At 35.4% G+C, this 12,215-nt stretch overlaps 1 protein-coding gene across 1 annotated transcript; it reads left to right on the top strand.

Moving 5' to 3' along the window:
• The first annotated feature begins 3,338 nt into the window (after positions 1-3,338).
• Positions 3,339-6,191, top strand: LOC149794624 (uncharacterized). Its single transcript, XM_089964232.1, has one exon. The coding sequence runs from the start codon at positions 3,482-3,484 to the stop codon at positions 5,444-5,446; it is 1,965 nt and encodes a 654-aa protein (XP_089820358.1). The 5' UTR covers positions 3,339-3,481; the 3' UTR covers positions 5,447-6,191.
• Positions 6,192-12,215: the final 6,024 nt, after the last annotated feature.

The raw sequence follows: 12,215 nt of genomic DNA, 5'->3' as shown, positions 1-12,215 counted from the left end.
TATAATTATTAGTCTAGAGCTAATAATGCAATATATAAATGCGGAATTCCTTTGGAAGCGTTTGCTGTCACGATCGCTAATTGTTTCATTTGTTTAGAATATGGAAATCCCGTTCTTATCATTAGCAAAATGTTTTTTGACATGCAAGTAATTCCTTGTTGTACAGATGAAACGTATGAAATGTTAGGTTGTCTTCTCTTTTTCTCAATTATTTCAAAACTCGATGGTGCGCTAAAATGATGTCTAACAAGAGACTCTTATACGGGTTTCTCTTCCAATGGCCAACAACGGAACAATGGAGTATTGCCATCCTTATTTCTTATTATTTATGATACTATTTTCAAATATTTCCTTGAGTGGCGCTTCTCAAGAGTGGCGCCATGACCAGATGTGAAAATTATCATATTACTAAGCAGCCTATTTAATGACTATTCTTATAACATTTTGTGATAATAACATGGAGATTTTGGTCTATAATTTGGATAATGACCCTCCTAGGGAGGTCAGATAAAAAAAGGTTCTGCTGTAATATATGTAATGGCTTGCTGACACTGATAGATAAACTAATAGTGTTCCCATTGTTAACACCATTAGTATTATAGTTATTTTCAAACTGCATACCAAGTTGTTGCTGTGTGAGTGAGCTTTGTCTTAATAATTTGTTTTGGAATAGCTTCTACAGCAGTGAACATCATAATTTTCATCTTGGCTCTGCTTTAGAATACTAAAGTCTGCTAACACCAGTCTGAATTTGATCACAGTCACATTTTGGTGACGTCACTGACTATTGTGTACTATGCAATCCAGATTCCGTTCTTAAATGTTAAGTCATCACATATGTCTCGACCAGAAAGTTGTAAATATTTAGAGGGAGTATGAAGTTTGTGTTAGTTATCGTGGTAATGAATGTGCAAAATCAATGTACGGTACAATTCTACGTCACTGTATAAGTATGACATTTAGTATGCATACACTTGATTGGGTGATTACGTTTCATGTTGAATCGGCATGAAGTTTGAATCATGTCATCAATACATGCATACAAATATGCCCTCCCGATTTTATTGTGATGCTAATAGAGTTCGCGGGACAGACTGACTTACAGGTTCGTACATACGGACGAAAGACAGGGTGTGATTTCTCTTAAAAACAAAATTAGATGAACCTTTCACCAGCTTCCCTCGTAGAACAATTATATTCGTTATTAGTGCTCCCTAAGGCAATAATTAATAGATCTATGCAGAGTTTGCGTGGATGCCTGCATAGCTACTACTGTACATGAACTTTTCACCAACTTGTCTCGGAAAACAATTTCATATCATATTTTTATTACAGGTACAAGAAATAAGTGGGATTGCTTTTATATATTACACAGTTAAAAGTTGCCAAGCAGTTTTTATGGAGTTAACATAATTGATTGATAATTCTCACCTAGTTCCCAAAAGAAAATTGCTAAACAAATTATCGTCTTTTCTAGAAATATTTAAACGCCTTTTCATGTAGTTTTAGTTCTCTTTAGAAACATATATTGAGGTAAACGAAATTAACGAAGTTTTACAGTCTTACATTTTTTCTTTGAATAATTATCTCCAGTATCAAAAATCCAAACTACATATAGCTTTTTCCAGAGGGGAAAATAAGATAAAATATTATTGTTAAATAGTCTCACCTACAGGGTATAGGAATAACATCAAGAAAATCATTAAAATATATTAAAACGCCCTTAAAAACAGACCAAAAAAATTCATCAAGCAAGAACTGACAGTACACAGCACTCTCGAGATTGAGGTCCTCGGTCCTTTACGTAGTACTTTCTTTGAGACGGAGGTCCTCGGTTCTTTACGTAGTACTTTCTTCGAGACCGAGGTCCGAGGTCCTTTACGTAGTATATTCCTCGAGACGGAGGTCCTCGGTCCTTTAGGCAATACATTCCATATCAATCAGGAGATGGTATTTTTCAAATAAAGAAAATGTTAACTGATAGAAAAATGGATTGCAAAGATTCCCATAAGCATTTATTCTTAGGAGGTTATACAAATTTTAAATAATATCCTTAAACAAGTCTTAGTGTTAGGATATCAATGTGGTAAATAGGATATGAAATAACACAGCAGTTGTTGACAAGGGCGACCGCATAAAGATTGTTGGAGGGGGCAAGTATGAAGTGGTCAAGCATTAAGTTTTACAGATGTAGGCCAAAACAAGAATAGAGGTGAGATGGAGGTGGGGGCAGGTCCAAGCGTTTTCCCCCATGCCTATATGTGCGATCACCCATGGTTGTATATTCTTGGTGCACATCTTACCAGGACCGGCGCTACCATATAGGCAAACTAGGCAGCCGCCTAGGGCGCTGATTTGGGGGGGGGGCGCATTTTTTAATTTTTTGTATTGTTTATAAATTTTGAACTTGATATTTTCGGGGATTGGGGGGGGCGCCAGAATCTAACCTTGCCTAGGGCGCCAGATGGTCTGGCAGGGTCTGGCGCCGGCCCTGCATCTTACTAGTAACACAGGGGAAATATGACAAGTGCGATTCCACCTGATAGATACTCACCTATTCCGTCTTCCTCAGTCTCAAAATCCGCCTTTTTTCCTGCTAAATTGCAATTAAGAAAAGTTACGTGCTTTTAGAAATAGTTCTTTGCCCGGACATACAGTCGGAAATTTGTTAATGGCAAAACACAATGTTCGATGTTTGGTTTGGAACTTATACTAGCTCCAGGCAAGAAAAATTATAATAAAGGGTAATTTCTCTCCACATCGTCTAATAGTCTGCCATACTATGTATAAACTGAAAAATTCTAAACATGTCCACATTCACTTTCATACTACCTTGGAACCTACGAGATCACGTGTGATAGATCATGATTAGTACATTTAATACAAGATAATTTGTATTATTACATCGATTAGAAAATGTATTCCCTTTGCACCAAAGTTTACGGTCTGCGACCCAAACGGTTTAGGAAAAGCTACATTCCTTCCGAAATGTACGTTATTAAATACGCCCGGATGGGCAAATATAATATATGTATAGTGTATTCAAATATTCGGATGAAGCATTTGTGTACCATTTGTAACTGAAAAACGAGCGACAACTGAACCAAATGAACAAATTATTGATCTCACCCCGTCTTGATTACTTTTCCAATCATCTTCGGTAACAAAGGTTCCTATATATTAACCTATCTAGAAAGGACAATATATCGAAATCTTGACTAGCGAAGATTTCTTCAATCAAAAGTCGCTATGTAATGACATAACTTGTTTGAAAAATGTTCTAAATGAGTTGTAGGAGAGACCGGAGTAATATCGATTTTGAACCAGTCTACCTCGACAAGATTAAACATCCTTTCGCACTCGAACCAGGACGATATAATGCCAAGTCGGTGACCTAGAATGTACATCGACGTTGCTCCAGTTCGATGATTTAAACAAGGTATAGTCATTTTCCTTTTATATACCTGTGAAAGCTACAATAATGGCAACCACTGATCTAGTTACCAGTGTTGATAACAGCCCGAGCTGTCCTATTTGTCTCGGAACGTTTATTATACCACGACAGTTAACTTGCATGCACTGTTTCTGTGACAACTGTCTCAGGACGTACATTAAATCCAAGGCTCCAAAAGTAGAGAATGTAGACAAAATCGAGTGCCCAGTGTGTCAAACTGTTGTTCATCGTCCACATAGAGGAACATCTGTAGAAAGTTGGACCTCTCTCCTCCCAATAAATACGGTCCTACTTTCAATTTCGTCAGAATCGAAAGTGAATGTAATTAGACCATGCGACGCTTGTCAGTCAAGGGATCTCGTGAAATCTGCCGATGGCTACTGTGTGGATTGCGAAGAAGCGATGTGCGTCGAATGTAAGGTGGTCCACCAGCATCAAAAAGCGACTAAAACACACTCCATAATTTCTATCGAGGAGCTCACTAAAAGCCCAGAAAATGCTTTGAAGTATGCTGCCGCATTCAACTGCCCTGAACATGAAGGCGAAATTATAAAATTCTACTGTACAAATCACAAACTCGCCTGCTGTGTAGTTTGCTGTGGTACGAGTCACAGAAATTGTGATAGTGTTTTAGATCTGAAGGCCAAAGCATCAACACTATTGAAAAAAGAAGATCCCGAATTCATTATCGAAAGTTTGAAAACACTTGAAAATCACCTGAACAAGTTCACCGAGATCAATAACGAAAACATAACCAAACTGGAATGTCAGATGAATGTCGTAACTGCAGCGATACGAGATCTGAGAAAGAAATTAAATGATGCGCTTGACGAATTTGAGCGGAGAATAAAAATGGATGGAAATATAATTTACAAAGGAGAGATGATACAAAAGCAAGAAGAAAGCCATGCATGTCTATCATTAATGAATGCTATTCGAAATTCCCGTGCCATGCTAGAGGCTGTTAACCGAAACGGTACCGACATTCAGAAATTCCTGATTAATGACAAGACAAAATCACAACTGACATCCTACAGTCAGCAGATCCATGAAAAGTTCGAGAAGATCGATAAGATGACATTGCAGTTAGAAGTTGATCCTCTGCTACAGTCTGTGATAGAGGGTAAAATCGCAAAACTTGTGACAAAGTCGGAAAGTCTGGATTTTTCTATGACAAGAGTCAATAAGACCAAAAAGCACTGCCCATTAGAAGTATCTGGAGTCTTCGATGTCAAAGGTCCAGATGATAAGTTTCCATACTATATAGACTTAGTATGCCTACCAGAAGATCAAGTTATGATAGTAGATAACTACAATAATAGATGCTGTCTGCTGGATTCGTTAATGTGCATCATATCGAGCTACTCACTGCCAGGCAAGCCACGGAGCGTCAGAATGTTTAATGATCAGGAAGTGGCAGTATCCTTACGGGATCAAAATCAAATTCAGTTATTAGCGGTCAAAGACAACACAATTAGACCTACCCGGATGATTAAAACCAGACTGCCATGCCGGGGTCTTGCTGTTGCTGGAAAGGGAATTATCGTTGTGTCAGGGCCTAACTATGACAGAAGTAAATGTTACTGGAGTATCATCAATGACAGAGGAGAGGAGACGTCTTACCATGAATATTGGGACAGAGTATGGAATGACAGCTACCTGGCTCTAAATACGTCCAAAACACGCGTCTACGTCTCAACATGGGGCACCAATTCACTATTCTGCTTTGACATGGCAGGAAGACGTCTCTTTGTCTACAGCCCTGATAACCTGATGGGTTCCTATGGTATCACTCTAGACATGGATGATAATGTATATGTTGTGGGAAATAAGTCTAAGAATATTCATCAATTATCACCAGATGGCGCTGTTCTTCAGATACTTACAGCTGGTTTACCACACGACCTAGCTGCAATCACATACAACAGGAGCAAAAAACAATTACTCTTAACAAATGACTCCACGAAATTGTATGCAATCAAACTCGGCTAATTTGTCACATAGATGCCCTAAGGTTGAAGGTATATTCAGCAAAGGTTTTTGTTGTATACCTGTATTTTTTTGTATGTCATCATTATACATTTTTGAATAAGTAAATATATACGTTAAAGAAGCGGAATATACATGTATTATATTCCATACTATGCTGCTCTAATGCTTTAAGAATTAGATATTTGCATAATGACGTGATAGCAGGTGTCTTAAAATGGACATTATGGATTAATAAGGTCGAGTTATTTTTAAAATTTGAAAAATATCTCATTTAGAAATAAAATCTCTAAAATTGTTTATTTTTTATTACTTATTTTCACTTAGTATTATATCAGACCCTTGGACTACGCTTATGTGGTTTCTGATTCCGTTACATTTTGATAATGTTCAGTGACCATTTTAATGATGACTTAAATTTGGTTAGAGTTAAAATATATGATTTTCTCTTGTACATATATAGTATACTTTCCTTTTAAAGTGCAGTATTTGCAATGTTTCTTAATACCTTTTAATACTGTTTGAAACTTCTGTCACAGCTAAGCTGTAACTTTCGGTCGAGAAATATTTGAATTTGTTATCTCATATTGTTAAATAGATACGGTCATTGTTAAGCAGCCATCAAAATAAATATTGATAATAATCTATGTAGCATACATTTGCTTGTAATTTTAGTCCATGAATAAATGTTCTAGTTGTCTTGCCTGTGAATGAAGATATAGATAAATAAACTTTCGGACTGCCTCAACGATTGTTGTGTTAAAGCTTCTGAACGTGAACTAATACCTTAATATAATAATCCTACATGACTGAGGTTATTACCCTGATAATGAATGGATGCCTGTCTTGCTATACGTATTCAATAAGACATTTAGCGTTGAAATATCACATTCCGAGAAACCCGTCTAAATACTATGTTCCGATGAACTCTAAATACCACATTCCTTGGAACCCGTCTAAATACTATGTTCCGATGAACTCCTCTAAATACCACATTCCTTGGAACCCTTTGTAATATACCTTCATTTTACATAATATAAGTAAGAACCGCTTTGAAAACCTAGTGGTGCCAGTTTTCAAAAGATGGCAAAAGTGTTGCAGTAGTGAAAGTAATATGTCGTGTTCTTGTGCTTGTATTATTTTAACCGCTTGCAGATATTAAACTCTGCTGATACCAGTCTATATATGGTCATTATATTGAAAATTTGGTGACAGTTAGCGTGATTGTGTAATGTGCAATCCAGATTAATTTCTTAAAAGATGCCAAAGTCATCACACATGTCCGGACCAAGAATTAGCAAATATTTATAGGGAGATTGGGTGGTGGTTTAGGGAATTAGGGTTAAAATACGTGTCTTTGTATAGTCAGACGTGCAATATAAAATGAATTGCACGTTTTGCTATAGCTTGTGAGATCTAGTAGACAGGTACTACGTGAGACGAAATCTACTCGGTGTGATATAAAGTACACCACCACGCATCACCTCCAGTAAATATTTATATTTCCCATATCTCAGTCTCGCATTCTATGACAGAAACATGAAGAACATTTGAGGTTTTTTGACAGTGACTTTATGTGTGTGTGTGTGTGATTTGACAGTTTATTGTGATGTCTAGCACTGGGGCATCATGTCGCAGACATGTAGCATCATGTCTCACCCAGTCGTGACACCAGGTCGACCAGTCCTAACACTTACCTCTTAATGCTGAGAGTATAGCCAGGCAGCTGTTAGCACCATTTTATTAGTCTTAATATGACTCGGTGGGGATTCGAACCCGCAACCTGTCGCATCCGAAGCGGACGCTCTAACCACTAGGCTACCGGAGTGGTCACCAATGACAGCGGTTGGTTGAAGTATTTTTAAGAAATCGGAGCCGCTGAGGCACAAAAAAAAAACAGTCGAGATGTGTATCTTCTGCTTCAGTGTCTTTCGTGCACAACGCGCTTTTTGCGAAAAATAGTTTTTAGTAAACTTACATGCAAAATCCTGTTTTGAATCGCACGTCGCCATCTTACAAAACAAGTTCGATTATAATTGGGCTTTTTTTTTTAAAGGGCAATGTTTTGATAAAACGATGTAGCGCACTGAAGACAAAAGTAGGCTGGTTCTCTTGTCTGAAGGGTTTTTGCATTCTTGAAACACATGGACCAACTATTTCCATTGGCTGCGACATAAAGTCACTGCTATAAAGCTCGAAAAATTAAGCATGTTGGTGACGTAAATGGTGAGATTCCATCCACTAGGTTGGTACATGCATGTATATGTATCTGCAGTCGGTCCTGTTAGCTGAAGGGGAGAGTGCGGTAATTAAGCCTCAGCAGTGTTCAAGTCATGGGAGATCAAAAGAGTGCGGTAATTAAACCTCAGCAGTGTTCAGGTCATAAGCGCATTAGAAAATAAACGGCAGGAAATGGCGACCTACACATTTTTCTCACATGGCTGTGGTGACCCTGATATAAATATTCATCATTTACATTGAGCTAAATTTGATGTTTCATAAGCATGCATGTCACCGCCTATTAGAGATAAAAAAGGGCAAGTAAAAATTAAAAGTATTTTTTTTATAAAGACGAAGAAATAAAATACTCTGCTGGCACGAAGTTCTTATCACGTCATCTACATATGCATACAAATATTCTATTCATATTTTATTTGTTTACGTCTTGTTTTTTTGTTGTTTTTTTTTCTTGTAAAATCATGCCGACAGAATTCATGGGACGGACGGACGGACGGGCGTGTTAATATATGGACGGAAGAACAGAGTCAATTCTCATACGGAAATACTTCATACAAGTTTTCACCAGCTTTGGTCTGGAACGAATGTTATATTCTCTGTCGTTGCTGTTCCTTTTGGTAAAAAAAAAATAGATTTCTGCATATTTTGAGTGGACATCTGCACATGTATTGCTTTCTATGAAACTTCACCAAGTTTCCTCGGGAAACAATTTCATATAATAGTTTCATTACAGGAAATTTTAAGTAGGATTCCTTTTATATATGTGTCTTCCATTTAGCAAGTTAATTCAGGGAGCATTTTAAGAATCTGTTCTTCATTGCCATTTCTGCAAGAAATAAGAGTTTTTTTTTTTTACTATTTTCCATAAATGGTAAAATAACTGCATGGATGATGTTTTACATTCGGTTATCAATGAGTTTCCATAAGGAACGTTTTTGTACACACTTCATTCCTGTTCCCTTATACTTGACCAAAGATTAATAAATTTTAACTACATAAATTAAAAAATAAACATAAAAAAAACAAAAACGAACAGGCTGAATCTTTCATCGTCGAAGGTGATGTCGTGATGGACACGATGAAACAAACTTGTAAGCAAAGTACACAATGACATCCATCTGAAGTACAATTAATACATATTCATATTTTATTTGATCGTCAGAAGGCTGGTATGGATCGTTAGATTTTGACTATTTTTCTTCTTTTATTTAAAATGTATAACAAAATTTGTACCGTTTTGGAAATCTACCACGGCCAGTTTACAAAACAGAAATCACATGAAAAATTTGTTATACATTTTAAATAAAAATGAATATATATTATTATTAATGGTTTGTCGGAACGCAGTATATCGCCTCTAAACGGTTTAATGAAGACAATGCTTTGTGCTTAGTTAGGATAATGTACTGATTGAATACGACAACAGCATAGTCTACTCAACATTTAAATATAAAATCGTAAAGGAATTTCGAAAATACTACAACCTCTAAAATCGACAGCGTAATAAATGTCACTAAATTTCAACAATTTTAAGGCATAACTAAAAAGTCTCTGAACACTATTAACGAATACGCATGCACGATAGAACGGAATCCGAAACCACCTAAGGTGAGTCCAATATGAGCGTTAATGCAGCACTAAGTAAGTTAGTAATCCATTTTTAGAGACAATTTATAAATTAGATATTCCTGAAATGGTAGAAATAATCCAAATTTATTAATCTTTGGTCAAGTATAACACACCTGCTATCACGTGATTTTAAAATTATCTGATTCTTAAAGCATTAGATCAGCAAGGTATGGAATATTGTTTGTTCCAGTTGTTGAAAGATGTACATTTGCTTATTCAGAAAAAGTATAGTGTTGCTGTTGGAAACTTAATTGTTCAGGTTTCTTCCTTCAGTGATATTTTATCCATGTGGTATATTTTGTCTAAAGCGTTGTTTTAAATTATTTGCATACATCAATTACACCATGATATACTTTATTTCGATGTCTCTTCCTATTCGTAAAGGAGTTTACATAAATATTTAGGATTGTTACGTATATCTGATTAAATACATATTTATTTTAATTTTATTGTTTGTTTGTCAGCTTTAAAAAAATTATTTTTATTGTACATGCTATTGTAATATAATCGTGTTTACGTGATTTGGAATTTTTTTTCAGAAAATAGTTTGACCTTGACTTATTCATTTGTAAACACCTAAGGCTGACCTGGTTCCCGGCCTTAATTTATAATTAATAACAGATAGGTGAACAAGTTTTCGTAAAATTTATTTTACATTGTGGGAATAATAAGGATGAGATCGAGGCTGTATTGATTACTTGACCATAGGCTTGTAAATAGTTTTGTTGAAGTAAACAACTTTTTTTTATTCATAGAGTACAATGATTGGTTTTCGTCAGGGCCATGTTTTGAGTACGTGATGTAAGCATGATCATGTGATACTCATACGGGCATTCATCCTGCGGATCAAAATTGCTGTATAACTATTGTTTTAGAGAAGTAATATCAGTCTGGACTTAAAACACTTGGTGTCACAGTGTTCTTTTGTTGTGCCTGTTTGGAGCTATTTTAATGTTTATTCTAATTATTTGGATTCAAAAGGATTGTCTTTTTTTTCCTGGAAATATATGTGTATTCATACAGAATTCTTGAACAAAGAAATTTCATTAATTCAAAGACCGGATTATTTCTTGTGTTTCTACAAGGAACTGTAGACAAAAACATTGAACAGGATACAGCATACGTCATCGCATTCCATCTTGGATTCTTCTTCGGGACTAGAACTTGAATTCATTAAAACATTTCATTATTAGGACTTCTACAATTTTATTCGTGGATTATTCATAGATTTTTTTGGATTTGATTCTTAAAACCGTAAGTTCTTATTTTTTTCATTTTTACATAATTTGTTAATTGTTTTCAAAGCTTGTTGTTTTCATTCTTTCTTGTGTTACTGTTTATTCGAGCCTAAACACGTGATATGATACAGGAAATATATACTGAAGCAGTGCATTATATAACACCGTTTCGGCAGCAATCATGCGTATTGCAATGCCGTGTTGATGTAACTGCTAGAGGAACATTTTGTACTTTGCAGATGAAGAATAACACAAATACGGTAGAAATATTGAGTTCTGTAATGAAATGATTCAGCCCTTTTAAGTATCAAGTCGCGAAGAAAATGGACTTAGTTCAATTTATTACATTGTAAAAACATTAAAAAAAGGATTCCATCCTTACATTACATTTCTTACGTTAACTAGAGACAGGAAAAATGCTAAATGTTAACATGAGTAGAGTCATATATGACAGTTTGTGCGAGTTGATTAATGTTTAACGTAGCTTTAACAATTTGAGTCATATCGCTTCGATGTCTGCAGTGTGGCACTTTATAGTGATGTCTAGCACAGGGGCATTGTGCCACAGACAGGTAGAATCATCTCCCACCTGGTCATATTATCATGCCACCAGGCAGACCAGTACTGACATTAATATCTTAATGATGAGCGCTAAGCGAGGCAGCTGCTAGTACCATTTTTAAAAGTCTTTATTAGGATGACTCGGCCGGGGTTCGAATCCACGACCTCCTCTTGGCCACCGAAACGGTCATGTATGATATAATATGCATGAGGGTTAATATATATATATATATATATATATATATATATATATATATATATATATATATATATATATATATATATATATATATATATATATCTTATGCCTACATTGGCTTTTTATTGTTATTTATATAGCAGTTTTAACTAATTGTAATAATTGCATTGTGTGACTTATATTTTGAGTACATGTTTTATATAGTGATGAAAATATTACAGTAACGAAAATTCAGATAAAGGTGTTTATTGAATGTACACTTATTTTGTTTGATTATTCAGTCATTCACCAGTCCCTTGTCAAAGTCCATCCATCCAAGAATCGAAATGTCACTCCAACCCCTTATCATCCATCCATTAATCCAGCATTCGGATCTATCTGGAATATCAGTGTCTATCATCATACAGAATGATACTCAAAACGTTATGTTAGCTTAAACATCTAAGAGAAACTGTATACATTTTAGTAACTTAAGTGTTCACTTTAAGATGAGAATAATCGCTACACCATAAAGTTATCTTCATAAAATGACGTAGCTAAACTGTATCATACAGAATTCTCTCTCTCTCTCTCTCTCCTAAACAACTTCTGAAGAAACCTTGCATAAAAAAGTGTCATGTCAGCTAATGGATTATTAATTTTCTACTTGGAGACATGGAAAGGTCACATTTCATCCGATATTTCTTATATGCGATCTCATATGGAGCATATCCATAATTTTTCAGCTGTGAATTAAATACTAATAACGCCATAAAAGCCCTAACAATATAAAGACAAAAGAAATTCAGTTCATTCTCAAATGTGTGGATCACATTTAGTGATTTATCAATGGTTTTGTTCGTATTAAATTATTAAACTACAGATATTTGAATAAATTATTCGAAACTTTCGAGCACGAAATCTGCTA

Source organism: Sinohyriopsis cumingii, chromosome 7 (assembly GCF_028554795.1).
Source record: "Sinohyriopsis cumingii isolate HCF-2022 chromosome 7, ASM2855479v2, whole genome shotgun sequence".
Lineage (NCBI taxonomy): Eukaryota > Metazoa > Mollusca > Bivalvia > Unionida > Unionidae > Sinohyriopsis > Sinohyriopsis cumingii.
The sequence above is the reverse complement of the archived record's forward strand: the minus strand, read 5'-3'. Positions and strand labels throughout refer to the sequence as shown.